The sequence below is a fragment of the Macrotis lagotis genome, chromosome 1 (assembly GCF_037893015.1).
Source record: "Macrotis lagotis isolate mMagLag1 chromosome 1, bilby.v1.9.chrom.fasta, whole genome shotgun sequence".
Taxonomy (NCBI): domain Eukaryota; kingdom Metazoa; phylum Chordata; class Mammalia; order Peramelemorphia; family Peramelidae; genus Macrotis; species Macrotis lagotis.
Genome location: NC_133658.1, coordinates 736,415,042 through 736,442,910, shown reverse-complemented (window position 1 = coordinate 736,442,910; position 27,869 = coordinate 736,415,042). Strand labels below are relative to the sequence as shown.

General features: G+C 36.6%; 1 protein-coding gene across 1 annotated transcript in view; it reads left to right on the top strand.

Annotated features, from left to right (window-relative positions):
- Positions 1-11,101, top strand: part of TNFRSF19 (TNF receptor superfamily member 19) — a 97,690-nt gene extending 86,589 nt beyond the window's left edge. The window contains 4 exon segments of the mRNA XM_074213300.1: positions 673-798; positions 3,285-3,387; positions 4,308-4,710; positions 10,314-11,101. Coding sequence (XP_074069401.1) covers positions 673-798; positions 3,285-3,387; positions 4,308-4,710; positions 10,314-10,322 — 641 coding nt within the window. The 3' untranslated portion in view covers positions 10,323-11,101.
- Positions 11,102-27,869: the final 16,768 nt, after the last annotated feature.

The window sequence follows — 27,869 nt, the reverse complement described above, 5'->3', positions numbered from 1 at the left end:
GTAAACCTTGTGAAGATCCCATCAACCACCTCCAGTCCTCGAGACACAGCTCTGGCAGCTGTGATATGTAGTGCACTTGCCACAGTTCTATTGGCCCTCCTCATCCTATGTGTCATCTACTGTAAGAGGCAGTTCATGGAGAAGAAGCCCCGCTGTAAGTCTCTAACTATTTAGGTTTCTAAGTAAGAAACTAAGTAAGAAGCAAATTATCATCAGGGTCAGTAAAGGGTTCGACAGGAAACCTGACCAAAATGAGAACCAGTGAACTATTAAAGTAATTGGAGATTAATCAAAATAAACCCTATGATCTTTTAGTCTCAGGGAAGCCCAAGGACAGGGAGAAGGAGGGAGAAGGAAATGAATGGCATTTTTATAGAAATGTTGACAAGTATATAACATCTTAATGCCACTAGATAAAAATGAACATTGAAACTCTTTGAAACCTGAGTGGCTTACCACTCCTAGATTTCTTGACAAATGGTTTTCTATGTTTAATTATCTCATTTTTAAGATTAAACCTATCAGTAATTGAAAATGCTAGATCTCTCCTTAAAAAACTAGAAAAGGTTAGTTTGGAATTTTCCACATTCTCTTGTTAATTTGCGCTTTGTAAAGGAAAGTGAAGAAACAAAGAATTAGCTTGAAGCATTCTCCTTCCCTCTTTACCTACAGGGTCTATGAGATCACAGGATATTCAGTACAATGGTTCAGAGCTGTCATGTTTTGACAGACCTCGGCTTAATGAATATCCTCACAGAACTTGCTGTCAGTGCCATCAAGATTCAGCACAGACTTGCGGTAAGTAAAGCCTCATCACGAGCATATTAGAGGAATAAGAGTAGCCCAATGGAAATGGGAACAGAAGGAACTGGCCACATTTACCTATTTGGTCTCCTAATTATTTAAAAATAATATTGTCATATTTATTATCCCTTCTTTCTGATGGTTTGGTTCTGATTCTAAATGTTAAAAGAAAATTGTCACCTCATTAAACCCTAGAATGTATAGGCAAGTTCATCTTCACTGCTTGGAATCAATGGAGCTTTCATTTAAACAAACTAACAGTATGCTTTTTTAAACAAAAGTTTGTTTCCTGTCTTCTCTATAAAGTAGTTCTGAGAAGTTCAGTCATTGACAATTAAATTGATGTGTGAGATCTGTTGGTTTCAAATCCAGGAATTGTGTACATGGGACTTCATCCTAGACAGCCTTAAAGAAACCAGTTGATTTTTAGAAATGCCCCAACAAAAATGCTTTCTCTCAAGAATTCTTATCAACATGTCTATCAGTCGTACCAACAGCTAGAAGGAACTTAGAGAAAGGATATAACTCTCCAAGATCATGTTAAGATGATTAGAGGGTAATCTAAGGGGCTAGTAATTCAGGAATCTTGAGTTGTTTGTTTTTGTAAATTCAATTTTCTCCCCTCAGAGGAACAACTGGAAAACCTTTTGGGCTGAGCATTCAGATTGTAAAGCATAGAATTCATGTGAGAACAAAGTTTTCAGAATATACTTAATACACAACAAAATTATATGAAGAAAGCTGAAAATGTGAAAAAAAACTTATATATTTTAATTTTTTCCTGCAAGAAGTTAGGCATTTGCTCACTAATAGAATTTAGACATTTATCCTCAGTATGTGACACTGAGTTTATTAAATGCAGTGTTGCATATAAAGCTAGGAATTTTGCTCATCTTATGCTCATTCATTTTTATATGATGACTGAATGTATGAATAAATGGCAGGTGGACTCAAGAATGATATGGTATCAGTGCAATAACATTAAATGAGCAGGTGACCTCTCTGGATGGAGGCAGAAAGACAAGGTGAATGGAGAGATGACCTCAAAAACAAGGAAAACTTGGGTTCAAGTCCCTCCTTTTATACATGATCATGGTGGGAACTTGGGCAAATCATGTCACCTTTTAACATCCTGGGTAATTTTACAAGATTGTGAGTGCAGAAAAGACAGCAGCCTTTTTTGATAAGTATCCTGCTAATGATGAAATCATAGGTTAATCCTATCCATTGGTTCTCAAAGTATAGTATTGGGACCCTTGAACATCTCTAAGATGCTTATCAAGTTCTCTGATATCAAAATGATTTTCATGTCAATATTTTAATTTCTAATTCAGCAAATAATATAATATAATATAACCCACAAAAACAAAAAGTCTTTAGGTGGGTCCTCAATAAATTTTGGGAGTACCTAGAACCAAAAAGTTTAAGAATTGCTGTCTATTCTGAATGCTCTAATTTGTGAACTGTTGAGGTGGTGGCATCCTTAATAGGGTACACAAGTTGCATTTGATTCTAAATGACTAAAGTTATGTTAAATAGGTAAGTACTATCCTAAGAACCAAATAAGTCAGTAAACCAAGAAGCAATTATTAAGGACCCACTATATATCATCCTTTGTGCTGGTGCTGTGGATACCCAGGCAAAAACAAGACAGTCCAAATCTTCAAGTTTATACATCACTGGGAAAATACATATTCATTGATAATTAATTGCAAGAGGATCAGGAAATTGAGTGGCCCTTAATTCTAGGAAGGGAGCTAGGAGTTCTAAGAGACAAAGACAAGGTAAGCACATTTTAAACATGGTAACCAGTCTGTTCAAAGGCTGGGAATTAAGAAGTAGCATCTTGTGGATGGGGAAGAGCCTAATATGGTGTCCACAATACTCAAGGATGCACATACATTTTGATCTGATGGTGGAGAAGGGAAGGAAAAGAACAAAGCCAAATTTTTAAGAAGAGTGTGGGGGGTGGCTAGGTGGTGTAGTGGATAGAGCACTGGCCCTGGAGTCAGGAGTACCTAAGTTCAAATCCGGCCTCAGACACTTAATAATTACCTAGCTGTGTGGACTTGCGGAAGCCACTTAACCCCATTGCCTTGCAAAAACCTAAGGAAAAAGAGTGTGAAGACTATAAGAAGATGAAGACTATACCTTCATATATGTGGTGCCCCATATCTGGAATGTACACCCTTCTAATCCTCATATAGAATTCTTTGTTTCCTTTCTTGATGCTCCCAATTAGCCCTCTCTCCCTCTTGAAATTGTTTCGTATTATGTTGTATATCCTTTGAACTTACTTTCTTGGGTACATGTTGAATCCCCTTCAAACTTTCTTAGGGCATAGACTATTAAGCTTTTGCTGTTATAAGCCCGGTTCTCTAGGAATGCAAGTTGATTTGTTGAACTGAGTGATGCTACAATGGAAGTTACTTGAAAGAATCTCATGACTCTTATTTTAAAATTCTTTGTAATCTTCACAGGGCCAGTTCACTTGATTCCCTCCTTGTGCTGTGATGAGACCTGTAGCATGGATCATGGGACTCGTGGCTGTGCTCTCCACTCCAGGACCACCCTTCATGAAAGGTAAATTTAGGCCTTCATAACATTTCACATCTCTAAGACCAAGCAATGAATTGATTGACTCACCAATGCCAAAACAGACCTCTATTTCCAAATGTTGAATTTAAAAAGAGAACATATTCTTTTTCTGTGAAATACCCCTAATTTAGGCAGATTCACTTAAAGCTGTTTTACAATCCAGGACTCTTTCCAATTTACCTTTTACTTTTTCTGTTTCTGTTGTACTTTTATGATTTCTACCAAATGAATACATTTAATCCTTAAGTAAGACTTTGAATTACTGGAAATGGATGTAACTGTCTGGTATGGGTGATTTTATGGATATCCAATAGAATGTAAGCAAGGAGGGCAATGACTTTTTCATTTTTCTTTTTGAATCTTCAAGTCCTACACATAGTAGGCATTTTACAAATATTTATTATTCCACTGATTGGTCAACTGATGTTTTCTTTTGTGTGTGTGTGTGTAGAATAGGGGAGGCATGGGGCTAAGTGATTTGCCCAAGGTGGCCTAGCTAGTAAATATTAAGTGTCTGAGTTCAGTTTTGTTTTGTTTTTTGGTTTTAGCAAGGCAGTGGGGTTAAGTGATTTGCCCAAGGTCACACAGCTAGGTAATTATTAAGTGTCTGAGGTCAGATTTGAACTCATGCCCTCCTGACTTCAGGGCCAGTGTTCTATCCACTGAACCACCTAACTGCCCCTACCTGGTCTGTTTTAAAGCAAAAGGATAATTAAATTAGTGAGGTAAGTAAATTAGAATAGCAGGCAACACTAAAATTGTGATTCAGAAAACTATACACAGGTTCTTCAAAAAGTTTGATAATCACTCTCTGCACATCAATCTTTCATAAATTTTCTTCATTCACTTTTTTACTGATGTTTCTTTTAAAGTTTAATTTTACTTTGGCTTTGTTGCCCTCTTAGGAATGCAAGTTCAGTGGGAGAAATGCTTCCAACATTCTTTGGTTCCATTTCCCATTCTACCTGCGGTGAGCTTTCAGATGCCTGGCCACTCATGCAGAATCCCATTTGCAGTGACACACTCTCTCTCTCTGAATCTTACTTGGAACTGAATGGAAGAGAGAGAAATTCACTCAACCTGGAAACTGAAAATTCGGCCACTTTCGATTCAGACAGTAGCCAGGACCTGGTTGGTACAGTGGCTCCACTTCAATCTCATCCTGAAAACTTGGCAGAAACTACTGAATGGTCTCAACAAAACACATTGACAGATCCATCACTAACTCAGGAGACTTTATCTTTTAGAAATCAACTGGAGCAAGAGAATGAGAATACCATGAATATGGTCCCCCAACCTTCCCTCCAGGTAAGAAAAGATGATTAATATCAGTGTTTACTTAGCATCTGCATGTAGAAGATCGACCTTGAAATGAAATACTGGTTCTGCGTTAGTAATTTGGAAATGGAGTTTGCCCAGATCTTAGAGTATACTTGATGAGAAATTTAATATTCTGTTTCATTTAAAAAATGAATAGTGGGAATTGGCTTCTGGAAGGGTTCTGAGTGTATTAAATTCCTATATACAAAAATTCATGACATATCCCATAACCTCAGTGGTCAACCCTTCATTACTAAAATCCTGTTTCAAACTGAAAAATCCTGTATTGGTCATAAATAGGTTTCTGTTTGTACTAAGAGGCTAACGTGTTGGCCAGTATTTTGAGGTAGGATGGGGACAGAGTACTAGGTACAGAATACTTTTGGATTAGAGTCCAGAAGATTTGATGTTGAGCACCCACTCCTCATTAGCAGCTTCGTGTCTTTTGGCAAGTAGCTTTAACACTCTGAGCTTCAGTTTCCTTACTGTAAAATAGAGATAATAAATCTAAGATGTGCTTCACATGCTTATTGGGAGGCTCCAGTGAGATACTATGAGGTCCTGCACAAATATCAAGAGTAAACCAAACTAGATGATCCTTCTGGATCTAAAGCCTTTGATTTTTTAGAGTATTTAATAAATGTTTGTTGAATGAAAATAGTTTATGATTTAGAATAATTCATATTTTTGTTCTTTTTTTTTGGGTGGGGAGAACTTGGACTTTTGTCTTTAAATGGACAATACATTGGTAGAAGAGAACAGATGTATCCTTTCCCCAGCTGGGAGTCAGAGAAGGGAGTGGGACCAGAAAGTGAGTTCATCCCAAGTTCTCCGAGTTGTGCCCAGTGGCCATTTGAGCCTGTTCATATAATGCCTTCCCTGTATTCACCAAATGTGTGCTTTGAGAGAATCCAGTTACTGAGAATAGGCAGCACATAATAATTAGAAAGGGTAGTCAGCAAGATAGAGTAAGATTCCCATCCTGTCTAACATGGCATTTTAGACCCCTTGTGACTTATATTAGACTAAAGAAGTATTTTTCTTTTTATATTGTGACTTTTTTATATCAAATCACAATTCCCTGAAAATTAAATTTGAGTAATAACTATACTATATTGGAATATCAGGAGGACTTAAAAATCAAAATACCTATGCTTGAATTCTTGCTAGTTTTGTTTACTGTCTGTATGACTTTGGGCAAATCATCAGTCTCAGTTCCCACAAGCTATAAAATGAGAAGACTGGTCTAGAAGATCTTGAACAAAGACCTTCCCCTTCAGCTCTAAATCCTACAATTCTAATTGCATCTCTACCATTTTCCACAGACTGAATTTTCAGTTATTAAAATTACCTTTAATATATTAAATCTCCATTATTGGTTTCTTTTTAGCCAATTGATTTAATGACATTAAGAAAAATATTGACCTTCTGTTCCTTCATCTATCAAATAAGGGATTTCACCTAGAGGTTGTAAAAATCCCTCCCAGCACTAAATTCTATCAGTCTATGAATCTTCCATTGACAAATTTTCATTAATCCCTTTGTTGTCAACCATTGTTAAGGGAGAGATTCAATAATTAGACAAGTATATGCTACCAATAGTACTTTTTTTTAGATTTTTCAAGGCAATGGGGTTAAGTGGCTTGCCCAAGGCCACATGGCTAGGTAATTATTTAGTGTCTGAGGTCAGATTTGAACCCAGGTACTCCTGACTCCAGGGCCGGTGCTCTATTCACTGCGCCACCTAGCCGCCCCTACCAATAGAACTCTTAAAACAAGTTTTTAATTTTTTACTAAATGTGTTGACAGTATATGAAATTATTAATTATCAACCATTTCATAACTTTTTGTCAAATATTTTGATGTAATATTTGTGGGGACTCTCCAAATTCTAACCTAGACAATAAGGGTTCCAGAAAATAAATACTTCAGTGAAAATTCCTATCTGTATGAGCTTCTTGTCTATTTTTCTTTCATGCTATTTTCATGGTGGTGGTATGAAAGAAATATTGTCATGCCTTTATGAGTGTTAGGATGTTTTAAAATTAATTTATAATATTATCCTTAGACTGTGCAATAAACAAGGTAGAGTTTGTTTTGTTTTAATTTTTCCCCATTCACATAAGAAAACCATCAAAATCTGGAAGGAAGGAAGCAGGCATTTATTAAATGCATGCTAAGTGCTAGAACATTACAAATATTATCTTATTTGATCCTTATATCAGCTCTTTGAGGTAGGTATTTGCTGTTATTATCCCCATTTATATTAAAGAAAACAGGCAGACAGAGGTTAAGTAACTTGCCCAGGATCATAAAGTCAGTTGGGATCTGAGGCTGAATTTAAACTTATATCTTCCTGACTCCAGATCTAGCTCTCTGTGCTACCTAGCTACTTCTAGTATTAGACAACAAAACTTTCAAAAGTAATAAACAAGGGGCGGCTAGGTAGTGCGATGGATAGAGCACCGGCCCTGGAGTCAGGAGTACCTGAATTCAAATGCAGCCTCAGACACTTAATAATTACCTAGCCGTGTGGCCTTGGGCAAGCCACTTAACCCCATTGCCTTGCAAAAAAATGCTAACTTCAAAAGTAATAAACATGGTTATAGTGATATCATAATTTATGTATAAATTTTAAACTAGGGTCAGGTTATATGTTTATTAATGAAAAGAATTTTGCATCTAATTTGTAAATATTTTTAAGATTCTAGATTTAAAGTTGGGAGGGGCCTCAAGTCATCTAGTCTAATTCCTTCATTTTATAGATGAGGGAACTGAGTCACAAAGAATTTTTAAATGACTTGTCCAGGGTTATACTACTTAGCAAGTGTCTGAGATGTGACTCTAATCTACATCTTCCCAATACCAAGTTTAGCATTTTATTCTACTGTGACTTGTTGCCTGATAAAGAAAGGTCTGCAAGAGTATTTCTTCTCCAGCAACATTCAGATCTATTGGTCTTCTCAATATTGTTCCAAGCCCATCTATTCCCTTAAGGTTTACGTATGTAGCCTTATAAATAAAAACTTGTTGTTAACATTTGTTGATTGATAGGAAATGATTGTTAATCTATGATTGAGCTATCATTCAATAGAGAAGATGGAAGGATGACTAATAGGAAGGAAGGTACTAAGATGAGGCATAATAAGGAAGACCTGTTTCTGTTTTCCAGTTTGATTCAGAGGCGTTAGGAAATCACACATTTGTTTTTCCTCATTTGCTTTTGAAGAAACCAAAAAAGAATATAGTCAAGATTCACTAATGTGATTATTATAAACGTAGTGAATTTACCTTAATGGTCAGAAAACCTCACACCTCATTTGTATTTAATAATACATTAGCATTCAAACATTTAATTAGCATTCAACAATTAACATAATAAACTTAAATAAATATAATAAAGTTAAATAAATATAATAAATGAACTAAACATACTCCATAGAATCTTGCTTTCTATGGTTAGTATATATAGCAAATTATTTTCTAGTTATTATAACATAGTCCAGGTTAAACTCTTTAAAATTCAAATTACTAGAGGCTGAATTTGCAGAGGAAACTTCCTTCTCTAAGCTCTTCCTCTAGGGCCTCATCTTAGTGGGAAAGATGACCCTGAGATCTATAAGGCTATTCCAAAAGGAGCACAAGTCGTGGCTAGTCTTTAGGGAACAAAAAAGGTCTTGAGTAGAAAACACCTGCTTACAGATTGACCCCCTCAGGACAGGGCCAGCTGAGTCTTCTCACCACCAAGATAGTCATCTTTTGGTCCAAGGAAATCATCTATAAAGTGTAGTGTGTTTTCAAAGAAAGAAGATTTCTGAAAATATAAAAATGTAAAACTTCATTGATTTTGGCTAATTTTAAAGAAAGGCAGGTTTGTAGACTTGATTTTCAAGTTTATTAATTCATATGAATCAATTAAAAACTTGGATTATAGGTAATATTTCACCTTTGTTCTTTTTCCTCTCATGCATTCAACCATGACTTTCACAGGTGATGGAGTAGAGAGCCTTGGCCCTACAGTGAAGAAGGTCTAAATTCAAATCCTGTCTCAGATATTTATTGTGTGCCTTTGGACAAATGATTTAACCCTTCTCACTCTGTTTCCTCCTATATTAAATAGGAATAACAATACCACCCACTTCCTATGGTTCTTGTGAGGACAAAGTGAAATGAGACTTCTAAAGACAGTTGTAGCCCTTAAAGTCCTATATAAATGCTTTCTATAATTTTTATTAATACTCATAGGGTAACAATCTACCATTGTTGCTAGGATATACCTTAATAAGCAGATAAGAATGGCTTATAATTATCTTGTCAATAACTTAAATTACTTAAAAAAACAAATTATTTCAGAATAACTACAAGTCCTTTAAAAACACCTATGCTTTGCTCAAGCAAATCTCTTTAGAGTTTGTTTTTTGAAAAAGTGATTTTTTTAGCTTAGGGTCTTGTCTGAATCATCATAGTTCACAGTAACTGAACTAATGTGGTTTTACTACATTTTAATGCAGCTTGGGGTGTGTGTGTGTGTGTGTGTGTGTGTGTGTGTGTCTGTCTGTCTTCCATTTGGCCTAAAATACCCTTGCTTTGTGATTTCCGGAAGTCCACATCCTATTTTGAGAGGGCCAAAGATAATACTTTCCTCCCCCCAAGTGACTATTCCTTAAACTGCCCTCAAGAGGTCAGAGGTTCCTTCCTGCTAGGAAGCTCTGTGAGAAGTTGATTGTGCATATTCCATATTCCCACAAGACAATAGAGAAAAAGAAGTCCCTTCTTCCCACCCCCCCACCCCCCAGTTATCGGCATACTTTCTCCTGCTGCTTAATTGGTGACAGTATCTTCCAGCAACTCAATTGAAACTTTGTACATAGACTTTTTTTGGTGGAAGATAAGCAATTCAATCTATTTACTCCTCAAGGGTCCAACAAACAGGAATGATTTTGCAATGATAGCAACTAGGAGGCATAGTAGAAGTGGATTAAGGTTAGTGCACTGGACCTAGAGTCAGCAAAACCCTAGGGCAAATCCTACCTTAGTTGTGTGACCTTAGGGAAGTCACTTCATCTCTGCCTGCTTCTGGGTGATCCTCTGTAAAACGGATTGTGAAGATAAAATGAGATAATATTTGTAGAGCACTTTGCAAATCTTAAAGTGCTGTAGAAATGCTAATTATTATGATTATTATTTAATCATAATAATTATTTTTTCTCTTACCCGACCAGTCATTTAGACTAGAGAGTCTATAAATTTATGGGATAAGACACATGTATCATTTGCTTTGAGGGGAAGAGAAAATACACACCTATTGCTTAATGTGTATGAAGTTGATACCTTTTAGTTAGAGTTTACAAATATTAGATTATTTTTCAGAACCTCTGAAAATGATCACTTTGTTTCCAGACTTCTCTACTGCTTTGTTTGAAACTATATCATCCAAAACAGTAGGTCCTTCTGTTCATATGGTATGACATCAGCACAAAACTTTATCAAAAGGACTTTTGAAAATGCAATTGCTCTTCCTGAATCTCTGATCTACCTTGTTTCCTTTAGTATGCACTTAAACATTTTTTTCCCTTCTGTTGCTGTTTTAGGAAGCCTAAAGGACTGTTTTCTACAAGGAATGGAAGTGTACATAACCCTAATGCCACTCTGCTAACACTGGGGAACCGAACCCAGTCTGGACCTTGGATGGTTCCTGACAAAGCTGAATTGAACTGGCCACATTTCAAGTCTTCCAGCCAATTGTGTCTGAGCCAGGCCAGCTGGGAGCTGAAACTCCAGGGCATAACTTGAGAAAAGACTAAAGGCAGATTCGTGATACTTTGCATCTTTTCCAAACACACAGTTTCCATGCTACATGTGTGACTGAAAGGACTAAAGGATTGAACTTGAAGCTAAGGAGATTATGTCCATGTAACAGGAAACAGAATTGAGTTAGGACTTACATTTCTTTGCCAAATGGCTACATGAGGCTGAAGAAATGAGGCATCTGTGAATGTCCATGCTCTGTTTTCAAAAACACAGTAAATGGCATCATACTAGACATCAGCTTAGATTGTTTAGTTTTGATGTAGAAGGAATTCAAAAGTGTTTTTTTCTTCTTGTGCAAAGGACATTTTTTGGTAGTCTAAGTTTTCTAGCCCAAATAGTTAGAATGTTAATGAGACCAAAAGCTTGGATAGATCTCTCCCCAGACTGGTTAGCTTCCCATTGGTAACCAGGTATCTGAAAAATGTATGTTCTTGGTCATAGGTCATAATGGAGAATTCATGTGAGAGTGGATGGCTCAGTGTTATCTATCACCATTACTGCCAAAAAAGTAACAATACACACACACACACACACACACACACACACACACACACACACACAGACATACTTTACCAACAGCGGATCACCTTTCTGTACAAAAGATAGTACATACATATATGTATTGATGAGGAAGCTTTTTATTGAGTTACATCTATTTTCAAGACTGAGCTTACAATTCCCAGAAATGTTTATGCCATAATTAAAAAGTAATTCTAGGAAAAAGAGCTTTTATTAAAGTTTTGCCTTTGGTATCAAAGGCTTAATAAGCTATAACATAGCAGGTTCATCACCATTAGAGTAGAATTTCTTAGTAGCTTATGGCAAAACTCCACAGTACATTAAAACCAGAAGAGAATTCAGAGTTCAGTATTTAAGGTTCATGGTATGTAGATTGTAGGTATGTTTTAAAAAGGAAGTCCTTGACCAGTACCAATATATTATGGTACTTGAGCCTCTCCCTACCCCATCAGAATTACTAACCACCTGTAGAAGTATAGGAGAGTCACAGACAGAGGTGCGTACTCCATCCCCTATCCTCTCTGGATTTGTACACTGGATGCAATGAAATGATTTGCTAGGCAAAAAAATAGCCCTGTTGGGGTATGTGGCTGAGGAGAAGTTACAAAGGGCTCCCCTTCTCATTTCTGAGCCTACATAATCAGGTTTATCCTGTGTCTTTTAACCAATTCCTCTGGTCTTGGCCACATTTGCACTTTTTAAACATTGATTTTTATCTCATCAGCTTTGTCTTTTGGTTTTTTTCTTGATCTTTTTATTTACTTCAGGTTTAAAGCTGACATTCATTTTTTCCTCCCAGTCTTGTTACAATCCATCTTTTCCAGCAGATTTTCCCCTCTTGTTTTGTACACTGTGGTTTGGCAACCATGGAAAATATAGTGGATCCCCTTCCACATAGCCTTGCTTCTCTCTAGTCAGTGTGAGGTGGAGGTACATATTTATTAGTTTGTCTTATTTGTTCTCCCATCTCATTACCTTACTTTCTTCTGGCTGAAATAGGAAATTACGTGATTTCTCATCATCTATAAACTTCTATGTCTACCAGGTGGACAAGTCAAATTGAATTTTTTTAAAAGTATAAACATTACTATCAGTTGTCAATTATTTACATCAGAGCAATTTTGTATCTTACAGTATTAAGAAAAACATTATACCCACTAAAAAGAAATTCCAGCAGGCATTATTATGCAGGATACTTTGCTAACCAAGAAGAAAAAACTTGGTTTCCATATTAAATGGACTACACATGGGGGACCATTATGAAATTCGTCATTGTGTCAAACTATAAGTTCATTTTACTCATCTAAAGATCTTAATGAAAATTATCTTCAGGGAAACCTTTTTCATAGATAATTTCTACAGATTCTTGAAAAATAGTTTTGAAAATGTAGTCAGTCTTACTACAAACTGATCAGGCTGCATTTAGGTCAACAAAGAAAAAGTCTCCAAGAAAGGATCAATACTAAGGAACATCAATCTAAATGACTTAACTATAACTCATACAAACAGATTGACTTCTTTTCCATCTACTCAGAGATTTAGATTTAGAAAGAACCTTAGAAATCATCTTGATCCAACTTCCTCATTTTGCAGTTGAGGAAACTAAGACCCAGTGTTACATGACTAACTACTAATATAGGCAAAAGCAGAACCCATGTCTTGGCTCCCAAATCAATATTTTTCTCTCTACATCCTGCTACTTTTGTAATGAGAGAAGGAGAAATGGATGTTTTTTACTGTTTGTATACCCTCAGTATTTTTTTCCCATGTAAAGAACTCTTATTGACTTCAAAGTCAGACACCTGCAAGACAATACTTAATGTTGTGACTGAGATTTTGACCTTGAATCTCAAAACATCACTTTTGATCAGTGGAGAAATGCTTAGGGTTGCAAGGCCATTTCATTACCACCTGGTGAAGATGCAATACAGTAATGTTCTGCTGACTCTCTTAGCTTTGTTAATATTTAAGAGAACTGCAGTGCACACTTCAGATTCTTAAAGATATTATTGGAATGTTGCATAGCAGTCAATAGCTTGACCTTTCAAGGTATGTGTGCCAAATAACTAAGATAATTCATGATTTAAAGCACATAGTCTATTGGAGATTACAACCAGTGTGATCATTTTGGTTCAAAAGCAGTGGGGGTGTACTGGAACAATCTGAACCAATACTCAAAAGCCATGAGCATTTACAACTTGGAAATTAAAAAATGCTACAAATCTGGTCTTGGTTTATTGTTTTGTTGATTGTCTGGACTTATAAAGTGATGGGGGAAATGTTAGTAATGCAGATTAAATTTAAAAGTATGTCATGCATACATTTTTGCTTTGAAAGCTCATTGTTAAACACTTATTAGTACACCCCTAAACATTATTATGTATGATATTCATTCAAAGAATGAAGTGTCTATTGAGATCACTGAATTAAAGCACAGGATTTTCCCTCCCCCTACCTTATTGTAAATTGTACATATTTTTTAAAAATAGATTTTTCTACTTTGAATAGCTATTGTTTATGTTGCTTAGGTCAAGCACTGTGGTCTGTGCCAGTAGAAAACGTCCATTGCCACTTTAAGGGCGTCAGCTTGAATGAATTTAGGTTGCGTCATTGCTTTTTTGCATATGAGACTTTTTAAATTTCATAAATTATAGTTTTCTTGTATAAATAGTTGTGTGATGCTTTTTTATTTGTGAATAAAACTGTTACTTAAATTGTTCTAATTTGCTTGTCCAACAAAGAAGTTATTTCATGGAATGATAAGATTTAATGCTGGAAAGAGGGAGATTTGTAGTTCTTAGGTTCATAGATTTAGAACTGAAAGGGACCCTAGGGACCATCTAGTCCAAATCCTTCATTCTCCAGGTAAAGAAACTAAGGCTTACAGAGGTGAAATTCAATTTTAAAACCCAAGTCTATTGACTCCAAATTTACTAATCTCTACATTTTATCATACATCTATTTTTATAGTTGGATGCAATTGTTTTCCATATTCTCCATACTATAAAGAAAATAAGGATGTTCCTCATGACCACAAAACATTGTGATCTCAACAATATGGATATGCCCTTCCATGGTACAGAACCTGTTCGTTCCATTCTGGAATGTTTGTCCATAAATCTACTACAGGGAATCCACTCAAAGTGATGGGGCTCTTCCTTAAGTTCTCTTGGTGTCAGATAATGATCAATAGGTCAAGTGAGCTACCCATGCCCTCTCGTGAAGTGATCTTTTCAGCCTTTTTTTCTCTCATTATTTACTTCTATCAATGATCTCCTTTACCTCATTGCCATTGCCCTTTGTGTAAGTCTCAATTTTAACTCTAGAAATTGGAGCATATTATGACCAACAGCCATACAACATCATGAGAAGAGTATTAGTGTTAAAAATATGGACCTTTTTTCAGACAAATTGAGCACATGAAAACTCTGCAAATTCTCAGATGAAATCCAATTCAAATTCCAATTCTGGGCATAGCTCATTGTCCAGAGAAATGAGCTTTTTGAGTTATCCATCCAACTTTATATTCTAATCTTGACAATAGGCACTATTCATTCATTTGGTTTTTCCTAGGTATAGTTAGTCAATTTTTTTTTATTTCTTGTGGATTTTTTAGGAGGCTTTGCAATTTCCTGGAGCTTTATACAATCAGTACAATGTTATGTGAAAATAGGAACATCTAGAGGACCTCACTATCTATGGGAAAATCCCTTGAGCCCGATCCATGGAAATAACCCAATACCTCTGGCAGGCATATAAGTTACCCTGTTGTATGCCTCATTGAATATCAGTAACCATAGCTCATCAAAGTTATCTCTGTTACACCTTTAAAAGAATCTTGAATGATTTTAATATATGTATTGGAGGCTTCTTGAAGGAGAACCTTTAAGGTAGCATTTTTATCTATCTTACAAAATTTTTTCATGGCCAACAAAAGTGGGATTCTATGTTCTCTGCATATTCACAATTACATAACAGGCTCTAATTTATTACATTATTAAGTAACTATTATATTGATAGGGGTTGTCAGTTGTGTCTGACTCTTCATGGCTATTTTAATTTTTTTTTGGCAAAGATATTGAAGTGTTTTTGTCATTTTGTTCTCTAGCTCATTTTACAGATAAGGAACTGAGGTAAACAGGATTAAGAAACTTAAGGAACATCACACAGTTAGTGATCTAGACAATGGGGATATAAATTTGAAAAAAATGTCCCTCCCTTCAAGATGCTTATAATACAAAGTAATCTAAAAATCTTATTGTCATCTTAAGCTTTAGCAACTTACAAACTGCACATTTATGGCCCCCTGCATAATCAAATATGTGATGTGTGCCAAAATTTATTGCAAGGTGAAATGTAATAAGGGCAAAGAAGAGGTCTAAAGGAAAGGTTTATAACAATATAGGAAGGGAGACATTGCTTTAAGTTGGAGGAATGAGGAAAGACTTCATGGCAGAAAGATGGACTTGAGGAAAGAGGATTTCAACAGAGGAAGACAGTGCATTCTGGGGTTGGTGGAACCTGTTTCAATGCAAAGAAGAGGGAAACATGGAAGCACAAGACCCAGAAGCAGCCAGAAGTGTTGAGTTGAATGGGCCACATAGTGGACAAAAGGAAATAAAACTGGAAGTCTGGTCAGAACCAGATTGGAAGGTGAAAGGTCTCAAAGGATTTTCCCAAGATTTGAACCCTGAGTTCTCTAACTCATAGAGAATGCTTTTTTTTTTAGAAAGAGTTCATTTATTTTGAGTTTTACAATTTTCCCCCTATTCTTGCTTCCCCCCCCCCCCAGGAGGCAGTTTGTTACTCCTTGCATTGTTTCCATGGTATACATTGATCTAAGTTGAATGTGGTGACAGAGAAATCATGCTTAAGGAAGAAAAATAAAGTATAAGAGATAGCAAAATTACATAATAAGATAACAGGGTTTTTTTTTTAAATTAAAGATTATAGTTTTTGGTCTTTGTTCGAACTCCACAACTCTTTCTCTGGATACAGATGGTACTCTCCATCATAGAAACCCCCAAATTGTCCCTGATTGTTGCACTTATGAAATGACCAAATCCATTAATGTTGACCATTACCTCCATGTTGCTGTTAGGGTGTACAATGTTCTTCTGGTTCTGCTCATCTCATTCAGCATCAGTTCATGCAAATCCCTCCAGGCTTCCCTGAATTTCCATCTCTCCTGGTTTCTAATAGGACAATAGTGTTCCATCACATACAAAGACCATAGTTTGTTAAGCTGGTGAATGCTCTTTCTACAGCAACACTCTAGAATGGTAAAATGAGATGGTTTTCCCCCAATATGCACACACACACACACACACACACGCCTATTCCTGCCCTTTGCTTCGACTGTCTGCCTCTCTTCTTCCAAACATCCCTCCTCTATTGGTAGCGTCTAATGCTTTGCTTACTTGTATCTAAAATCTATCCATCCTTCAAGGCCTAATTTTTGTCTTCTCTCCCCTTCCCCAGTATACTCTGATCTTCCTTCCTTCTACTTAGGACCAACACCACACGATTTAGAAATCTATCATTCTCCAACTATTTCAATTTTCTTTAACCAAATGATAATTCCTTAGAGAACAGAAATCATGAGTTATATTGCATTTATTGGGTATTCCTGGATGTCCTATGTATAGTACTGGGAACTGAGGGAGGCACATATGATAGACTTGGCATTCGGAAGATTTAGGTCAATCCTGATTCCACCTGGTTATAACACAAACAAGTCATTTAATAATCCTTCTAAGCCTTGGCTTCCTCTTCTGAACATCAAGAGTTAAACAACATTTGCAGTATCTGATTCATAGAGTTCATGTGAGGCTCAAATGATATAATAGAGCCATCAGTCTTCCAGATGAAGAAACTGAGACCCAGAGAGATTAAGAATACAGGTTGTAGAGGCAGCTAGGTGGTGCAGTGGATAAAGCACCAGCCCTGGAGTCAGGAGTACCTGGGTTCAAATTTGGTCTCAGACACTTAATAATTACCTAGCTGTGTGGCCTTGGGCAAGCCACTTAACCCCATTTGTCTCATAAAAACCTAAAAAAAAAGAATACAGGTTGTATATGACAGAACCTAGAAAAAAATATATATAATTACATTCTACAAACTTTAAAGTAAATAGATATCAATTATTATTGTTATTCTTAAAGTAGGTGCTCAAGAAATACTTGTTGATAGAATAATTTCTATATTGAAGACATCTAGATACACTTTGAAGTTCAAGTCATGATTCATTCAGCCGTCTTGAGACCAAATGGTGGTCTATGAGCTTTTTAGTAGGCAAATTGTCTTTAATTCTTAACTGGTCTTGGTGGAATTGAGTATATGGTGACAAATTACCATTATATATCATTGTAGATCCCTGAACAGGGACTTTAGTTTACAGCATCATTAGCTGGTAAGTTACCGAGGGTGCCCATTTAGCTATAAATTGGACCACAGTCAGTGAACACAGTTTCCATTCAAGATCTGGAAGAGGCTGTTCCATAACATTTCTTAAGCTGCCCTTGATATCCACATTCATTTCATTTTGGCCTGCTTTCTGAAGCAGGGGAAGCAAGCCAAAGGGTGAAACTCAACTAAGAGAACCTTCACTTCAAAACCAATCAGGCAGGCAGATGACTTTTCTGGGGAAACACGGGTGGTCTCCACAAAAAACTTTTACTGTTTTAGAAATCAAATTATTAGTCAGTGTATACACTGAGCTCTGAACTTAAGAAACTTTCTCATGGCATTAGCCAGTCATCCATACTTAAGACTGAAATGGCTGTGTTCTGGAGGGTGGGTTGGGGCTGAAGCTAACTCTGGGCAGAGCTCAGCAGAGGGATTTTCCTCTTGGGCCTCTGCTCTTTGTTGATGGTATAAATAAAATAAAAGCCCTGAAATGCTCTTGGCACTCTGCATCAGGGTTGGGAGCTTTAGGTCTCACACTCAATGCTGACATGTATTTAAGACCATTCCATGAATCTGAAGATTTTAAATTGATTCCAGTTCTCCCAGACCATTCAATTTAGGATTTGGAGTAGGGAAGGTAGGGAAGAGATAAAAGGAGGAAGAAGTGAAGGGAGAAAATCATGATGATTTAACTGGGGGAGGGAGCTCCCCAAAAGGAGAAACTCCCTCTACTAGTGCAACTCAACCACTGTTCTGCAATTCATAGTGTAAGAAAGTTGTTTGAGGTCAACACACAGCCATTGTGGGTCAAGGCAAGACTTGTACTCCCCAGCTCTTCTGTCTCAACCTCCTATCTGTCACAGCCAAACTGTTTGTTGTGTCCATTCTTCTCCACATTGTACTCAGGGCTTTCCTTAGCAGGCCCCTGAGCTGAGGACCCCTTCTCTCTCTCTGTTTGCTCCAGCTGTCAATTTCCCTTGATGCAATGTCTCCCTCCATTAGAACATAAGGTTCTAGAAGATGGGATGTGTCTTTCTCCTATTCTCGCTGTGCTAAGTGCTAACTTAAATCCAATTTGGGTGAATGTGTCATGGCATCTCTTCTCTGATGTCATAGTCTTCAAGAATGAAAGATTAACAACAAAAACCTTCTCACTGGGTTGTCAGTGCTTAAAAACTTGATCAATATTTGCTGACTCGACTAACTGACCTCTGCTATGAGCCGTCTTCTTCCCTCCAACACTGCCACCCTCTTGAGGCAAGCATTCCTCACTTCATTCCTAGACTGATGCCATCAGGTTCATCTCCCTGTCCAATTCTTTCTCTTCTCCAAGCCATTTTCCATTCAGTTATCAAAGGGATCTTCCTACATAACAGGTCTGACCTTGTCATGTCACTCTCCCATTCAATAAATTCCAGTGAATTCCAACCCTCCCCCCACCAGATAAAATACAAAATTCTCTGTTTGGCTTTTAAAATCTTCCATAATTTGACCCCTTTTTATTTTTCTAGTCTTCTTACACCTTACTCCCCTCCATGCCCTTTGCAAACCATAGACACTGGCCTCCATGCTATTTCTTGACCAAGGCACTGCATCTCCTAATTATGTGTATTTTTACCAGTTGTCACACAATGCCTTGAATATCTCACTCTTCATCTCTATTCTCTGACTTCCTTCAGATCTCAGCTATGAGAAACATTTCTCCATCACCCTTAAAGATAATACTAGGCCTCTGAGATGATCTCTAGTTTATCCTATACATAGGAATTTGTATGCTGTCTGACATGACTTGACTTTCAGACTCCAGGTCAGCTCCAACACTGCTTCTCTTTGGCAAGATTATTTTATTCGAGTTTCAAAACTGTTGACTTCTTTGGAGGCTCAGACCACAGTGGCCACAGGAATAATTCTGGTGGCATTGGTTTCTAGAGCATCATACTCATATGCTGTATCCTCTGGACTAAGGCTGGCTGTCAAGTGTGTGTATTTTGGAATGGGGCTTAAGTTCACAAACCATCATCCCCAGTATCAGAACAATGAACAGGATGCCCTCAATCATGGAATTACTGGATATCAATCTGGGAAAGAACCTCACAGAAATAATCCTGTTTATCAAATGCCTGATAAAGATGATCTAGTCACAGTGACAGAGAAATTCCCACTTCTTAAGGTAGCCCAGGTCATAGCATAGTGAGACTATCCTATCTTCTTTCTGGATATATATCATGTTCAGTTGGATTTCACCTTCTTGTGACCACATTTGAAGTTTTCCTGACAAAGATCTTGGAGTAGTTTGGCATTTCCCTCTTCATGTATGGATATATCTTGTATTTTAAGTTGCTTGTATATTGTCTCCCTAATTAGAATATAAGCTCCTTGGTGCAGCTAGGTGGTACAGTGGATAGAGCCTGGCCCTGGAGTCAGGAAGACCTGAGTTCATATCTATCCTCAGACACTTAATAATTGCCTAGCTGTGTGACCTTGAGGAAGTCACTTAACCCCATTGCCTTAAATATTTTTTTTAAAAAGAATATAAGTTCCTTGAGGGCAGGGACCAAGGTTTTGCCTTTCTTTGTATCCACAACACCTAGCAGACCCCAGCACAAAAAGCACAGGAATATATTCCCTATACCCCAGGAGCAGAGCTAACTATCAAAATGAGTTAAAAAAAAATACCAAGAAGAGTACTAACCATAGAAAACTACTATTCAGAGAGAGATAATAAAAATTCCTTCTTAGAAGACAAAAGCAGTGACAAAGTACCCACATGAGAAGTCTCAAAGGAGTTTACAAAGTGAACTCAAATTCAAAACCTCATGTAAGAACTTAAAAAATATTTTAAAAACCAAGGAAGAGAGGCAGAAAACAAATGGGAAAATTAAATGAGAGTCATGCAGGAAAATCATTAAAAATTGACTGAAGAAATCAATTCCTTTAAAAGTAAAAATGACCAACTGGAAACAGAATATAACTCATCAAAAAATAAAATCAACCAACTAGAAAAGGAAACACAAAAACTTACTGAAGAAAATAAAACCCTAAAAATTAGAATTGGACAAAGAGAAACTATCTCTACAACACACTAAGATTTCATCAAACAAAATCAAAAAGCTAAAAATAATTGAAGAAAATGTAGAGTGACTTTTAGGAAAAATAAACAACCTGGAAAATAAATCCAGGAGAGATAATTGATGAATTATTGGTCTATCTAGATCAAAGCCTAGATCAAAAAAAAAGTCTGGAAAATATCTTTCAAGAAATTATCATGGAAAATTGTCCTAAATGCAAGATCAAGAAGACAAAATAGTACTTGAAAGAAAACAGAATACCTACAGAAAGATAACCCAGAACTCCAAGGAATATCAGTCAAATTCCAAAATTCTCAACTAAAGGAGAAAATACTGTAAGCAAACAAAAAGAAGCAATTTAAATACAAAGGAAGCACAATCAGAATTACAAAGGAACTTATCAATTTCCACATCAAAGGATCAGAGGACCTGGAATATGATATTTAGGAGGGCAAAGGACCTCAAATAACAACCAAAAATATACCACACTGTAAAATTCAGCATATCCTATCAGGGGAAAATATGAATTTTCAATGAAATAGAGACTTCCAAAATTTTCTGATTAAAGAAACCAGAATTGAACAGAAAATTTGATCTTCAAAGATAAGACACTAGAGATGCATAAAAAAGGTAAATGGAAAAGGGGGTGGCAGTGAACTACTAGTCAAAAACATCAAACTGAATACATCCCTACAAGAGATTTGTATTTCTCTTAGGATAGTTAAAGGATTGAATATACTTAAAGGGATTGTATTTAAAGGATGTGGGTATAAATGAGACATTAATGTAATGCTGACTATGAGGGTAGTATTTCCTATAGCAATAGCTGAAGGGAAAATACTTAGAGGCCAGATGCATAATTAAATCATGAAATGACCTTACTTTATTAGATAATTTAGTTAAAGAGGGTTGTTGTACAATTGGGTCAGAGAGTAGGAGTATACTTAGAAGGCTTGGACATAAATAGATTAGGAAATGATCTTGCCTTAATACATACTTTAGTAAACAAAGGTTATGGTATTATGATTGGAGTACTAAAGATTTAGAGGGAGAACACTGGTTGGGGAGGGTTGAGGATTGTTGGGCTATGGTTAGTATCCTATAGAGAAAAAGGGAGAGAGTTTACTTAGAAGGACTAGACATGAAAAAATCATGAAGTGATTTTGCTTTGCTTGATGCTTCAGCTATAATTGGAGAGACTGTGTTTTGGGGAGAGGGGAGGAATAAAGAGTTCAAGAAATGATTTGTCTTTGCATGATGTCTTGGCTCATGAGGATTGTGTGCCCATGGAGGGTAATTGAAAAGAGGGGGTGGTATAAATCAATTATAATTTGATGTGATTTAGGAATCTTGAGAAGTATATTTTCAATGAGACAGAAGAAGTGAGTGTATTTAGTGAGTATGAGCAATCAATCAATTAACCTTTGATAATGTTACTTCTATCAGGACATATAAAAGGAGTATATTTGACAAAGCAGTTATAGGTACAAGAAAGGATTAAAACAATAAATACATAAAAGAAGGACTATATTAGAAGGCTAGGCATCAGTGGATAAATAACACCAGGTAAAGAGGCACAAGCATCTATTATAGTAGAGCTAAAAAAGGAAGAGTGTGAACACTGGGCAAATCCTACTCTCAATAGATTTGAACCAGAGAGGGAATAGCATACATTCCCAAATGGGTTTAAAAATTGATTCTACTTTACAGAGTGGGGGAGGGGTGGAGAAGGGAAAGAAAGGAGAGGAAGGGACTGATAAAAGGGAAGGCAAAGGTTAAAGTAAAGTTAAAATTTAAATTTAAAAGAAAAGTTAAAGGGGAAAAGAAACAAAACACTGGTGAGGAGGAATAAGAGGAAAGGAAAAAGTATAAATGGGAAAAGATATGGAGGGAAATACAGAATTAGCAGTCTTAACTGTAAATGTGAATGGAATGAATGCTCCCATAAAATGGAAGCAGATAGTAGAAGAGCTAAAAAATCAGAATCTTATAATATGTTGTTTACAAGATGATGATGGTTTTTGTCCTTCCTTCTCAAAGAAGTCTATGACATCAGGAGTAGATTCCATGACAAGCAAATGAATTGGATTTGAGTAGGGGGTGTTGTGCTAAATCACCAGCCTCACTTTCTCCTCTGTAGTCATTTGAGTCCAGTGGCCAGACATGAATCAGGATAACATGAAACACATTTGAAGTAGAGGGATATACACAAGGTAAAGGTAAAAGGCTGGGAGAAAAAATGTTTTGCTTCAATGGAAGTAAAAATATCAGAGGTAGCAATCCTATCTCGAACAAAGCAATAGCAAAAATAGATATCATTAAAAGGGATAAGGGAGGAAACTACATCTTCTTAAAAGGCACTATAGGCAATGAAGTTATATTATTATTATTATTAAGCACATATGCTCCAAGTGGTATAGCATCCAAATTCTTAGAGAAGACAACTTTTTTGGGACACAGAAATGGGGTTAAGTGACTTGCCCAAGTTCACACAGATAAGTAAGTATCAAGTATCTGAGGCCAGACTTGAATTCAGGTCCTCCTGACTCCAGAGCCAGTGTTCTAGCCATTGCTCCACCTAGCTGCCCCAGTATCCAAATTCTTAGAGGAGAACCTGAATGAATTACAAAGAGACATAGAGAACAAAACTATAACAGTGGGGGACCTCAACCTATCTCTCAGAATTAAATAAATATAATCACAAAATAATCAAGAAGGAAATTAAGAAGTCAATAAAACCTCAGAAAAATTTAGATATGATAAATCTCTGGAGAAAACTGAAGAGGGATAGAAAAGTATATACTTTTTTCTCTGTAGTACATGGCATCTGTACCAAAAGTGACCATGTTTTAGGGCATAAAAACCTTACAATCAAATGCAGAAAGGCAGAAATTAAAAATGCATGCTTTTTAGATCATGATGGAATAAAAATTACATGGAGTAAAAGACCATGAAAAAGATAAATCTAAAATTAATTTGAAACTAAATAAATCATTTTTTTTAAAAATGAGTGGATCAAATAAGAAATCATAGAAATAATAATTTCATCCAAGAAAATGGCAACAATGAGACATCATATCAAAATATATAAGATGCAGTCAAAGAAGTTTTTAGGGGAAATTTTATATCTATAAATGCTTATAGGAATAAAAGAGAAAGTGGAGATTAATGAATTTGGCATGAAACTAAAAAAGGTAGAAAAAGAATAAATTAAAGATCCCCAATTAAATACCATATTAGAAATTCTGAAAATCAAAGGAGAGATTAATAAAATTGAATATAATAAAATCATTGATCTTATAAATAAAACTGAGTTAATTTTATGAAAAGGCAACAAATAAATAAATCTTGGCTAATCTGATTTTAAAAAAAGAAAGAATACAAACATCAGCATCAAAAATGAAAAGGGTTAACTCACCACCAAAGAGGAGGAAATTAAAGAGATAATTCAGAATTATTTTGCCCAACTATATGTCAATAAATTTGACAGCCTGAGTGAAATAGATGGATATTTATAAAAATTCAAACTGCCCATATTAACAGAAGAGGTAATAAAATATTTAAATAACTCCATTTCAGAAAAAGAAATTAAAGAAACCATCAATAAACTTCCTACCAAAAAAACTATAGATCCAGATGGATTAACAGGTGAATTCTACCAAAAATTTAAGGAACAATTAATTCCAATTCTACATAAACTATTTTTAAAAATAGGAGAAAGAGTCCTGCCAACTTCTTTTTTATGACATCAATATGGTGCTGACACCTAAACTAGAAAGAGTCAAAAAAGACAGAAAACTATAGATCAGTCTCTGTAATGAATATTGATGCAACAATCTTAAATAAAAATTTAGCAAAAAAAATGAATGAATAGATTCTAGTGAAGCATGGAAAGAATTACAAGAACTGATGCTGACCAAAGGGAGCAGAATCAAGAGATTATTGTACATTGTGCATTTTCATTGTTTAAATAAAACACTTTTTCATGTCATAGAAGCCCAAATGCTTGCAAAGAAATTAAGTATCTTTTAGAGAGTGTAAAACAAGACAGAATATGATGTTTCCAGGATTTCCTTGAGGAGTGCAAGAATCAGGAAAGGTATCATGTAAAAGGCAGTACTTGTATTAAGCTTTGCAGGAAACTGGGTGGGGGGTGCCTTCAAAGAATCAGAAGTAGGGATTGGGAGCATTCTAGGCATAGGGTGCAGCTAGTGAAAAGGTACTTATTTGTATAAAACTTGGTAAATACAGAGTATCACTATACATCTCTTGGGATGATAGGTCAGAAGAGAATGAGAATAGAGTGAGATATCTGCTGGCTCTGTGGCCATGGACAAGTCATTTAAATCCTCAGGACTTTGGACAGTTCTCCAAGACTAAAAATTAGAGAGGAAGTGCAGATCTGTTTTAGTAAAGGGAATTTCCTTTCCAGAAGCTCCTTATACTGATGAAATCATAGGTACAGTGTCAAAAAAAAAAATCAAACAACCATATAGAATTGTAGAATCTGATGCCTCAGAGAAGGCTTGGATTTTGATGATCTCTGGGATACATTCCAACTTAAGGATTATATGAAATAATAACTTATGTGTCTCAGTGGATAGAACACAGGACCTAAACTAAGGAAGACTTGAGTTCAAATTCAGATTGACATTTGCTAGCTAAGTCACCCTAGGCAAGTCATTTAAATTCTGTCTAATCTCAGCTTCCTCAACTATAAAATAGGGATAATAATAAAACTAACTTCAATCAAAATTTATAAAATGCTTACCATATTCTAGGATCAGCTAGGTGGAGCAATGGATAAAGTTCTGGACGGAGAGTTAGGAAGACCTGAGTTCAAATTTGGTCTCAGATACTTATTAGTTGTGGGACCTTGGGCAAGTCACTTAACCTTCTCAGTTTCCTCATCTGTAAAATAAATTAGAGAAGGAAATGGCAAGTCACTCCATTATCTTTGCCAAGAAAATCCTAGTGTCACAAAGAACTGGACACAACTGAAATTAAATAACTTCCCACTACTATACTAATCCTTGAGGATCAAATGAGATATTTGTAAAGTCCCTAGCATAGAGTCAAGTAAGCATATAATAAATGCTTATCCTCCCCTCAAAATGGTATAAATTCCATCCTCTGACATAATTCAACATTCTTCTAAAGGAGAATCAGAGAAGCCATGATGTTCTCTTCTCATACCCTTAACCCCAACCCTCTTTCTGTGGCATCCTGGGCTCACAGAAGCAACTTCACTTCAAAGCGAGACAGGTCTCCTTCACAGGAAAGCAGGACTAGGGTCCTTTCAGTTGCTGCTTCCATAACCTCTGAGCAAAGGCCCAGTTGAGTTCCTCAACTGGACCCTTCAGAAGAAAAAAAGCAATGTGCTGAAGAACAAAGGAGATAAGAGACCTCTGATTTTATTTACATTGATTAAAGTCACTGAGTGACCATTTGGCCTTTTTTTGATTATCCAAACCCTTGCAAGATTCCTATAGCCTCATTTGGACCCACACTTTCCTCACAGAGAGCATCTCACTCACCCTAGGTCTCCATAGGCGTTCTTTCCAGAAAATGACTCCAAGAAGTCATTATGAGAAAGTGAAAGTTGATTATTAGAACAATAGATGTTTTTACTCAAGTTTTTACCATGTCTCTCTGATATCTCAAACATCTCCGAAGACATTTTAATCCCAGAATCAGGTTGGAAGGGGCCTCAGATACAATACAATCCAAGTCAAACCCTCAAAAGCTTCTCCTTCACAGCCTACCCAAAGACACTGCTGCTTTCAGATGAATTTCACTCCTTAGGCTTTCAGTCCCAGGTCCCTGAGCTACTTTTTCATTTTTTTAATTTTTTATTCTCATTTTGTACAAATTTTTTTACATTAATAAAATATTCTTGTGTAAGAGTAAATGAATACCCCCTCCCCCCATAAATATAGACTTGCTTGAGCGATAAAGTAAAGGGAAGAGAAAAAAATTAAAATAAAAAAAATAATAGTAATAATTGTAGGTATGTCCAGGTGGCGCGACAAGCACCAGCCCTGGAGCCACGAGCACCCGAGCCCACATCTAGCCCTGTAGACCCAACAATCACCCAGCCATGTGACATGAAAGCCACCCAATCCCCACTGCCCTGCAAAAACCAAAAAGAAGAAAAAAAAAGACCCAAAATAAAATAAAATAGTAATAATAGTAGGGGTGACTGGGTGGCAGACAGAGCATTGACCCTTGAGCCAGGAGCACCTGGGTCCACATCCGGCCTCAGACAACCAGCGATCACCCTGCCATGTGTCTCCAGGTGGCCACCCAGCCCCATTTGCCCTGCACCCTCCCCCAAATAATAATAATAAAAAATGTGTTTCAGTCTTTGTTCCAACACCAACAACTCTGTTGCAGGTGGATCACATTCCTTATGGTAAGTCCATCACAAAAGTTACTTCTGTATTTTATTGCCATTGCTTATCACAACTCCCTCCTTTCTTATTTCTCCACTACCATGTACCACATTTTCTCTCTCCTTTCACTCTGACTCTGCTATAGGGTCGCTGAGTGGCGCAGCAGACAGATCCCTGGTCCTGGGGCCAAGAAGCCCCAAGCCCCCATACCACCCCTCAGGCCCAGAATCCACCTGGCCCTATGGTCCTGGACAGGCCATCCAATCCCAGGCCCTTGCAAGAAGTAAAAAAGAAAATGTGTTATATCTGACCACTCTCCCCCCATGGTCCATCCTCTCCTCCTTTATTCATATCCCCACCCCTTCCCCTGCTCCCCCCTCCTTCTTACTACAGATGTCTATACCCCATTGAGCATATATGCTGGTTCCTCTCCTAGTTACCTCTGATGAGATCAAAGGTTCCCTCATTCCCCCCTGCCTCCCCCCATTACATATCACTGCAATAGCTCATTGTAATAAAGAAAAAAACTTATTATATGAAATATCTTGGCCTATTCCCCCTCTCCTTTTTCTTTCTCCCATTACATTTCCCTTTTTTCTATTGACTCCATTTTTACACTATATTTTATCTTCGAATTCAGCTTTCTCCTGTGCTTCAACTATAAAAGCTCCCTCTACCTGCTCTATTAACTGAGAAGGTTCATATGAGTATTATCAGTGTCATTTTTCTATGCAGGAATACATGCAGTTCATCCTCATTAAGTCCCTCATATTCTCCCCCTCTCCTCCAATCTCCATGCTTCACCTGAATCCTGTATCTGAAGATCAAACCTTCTGTTCAGCTCTGGCCATTCCAAAAGGAACATTTGAAATTCCCCTGGTTCATTGAAAGTCCATCTTTTTCCCTGGAAAAGGACAATTCATCCTTGCTGGGTAGTTCATTCTTG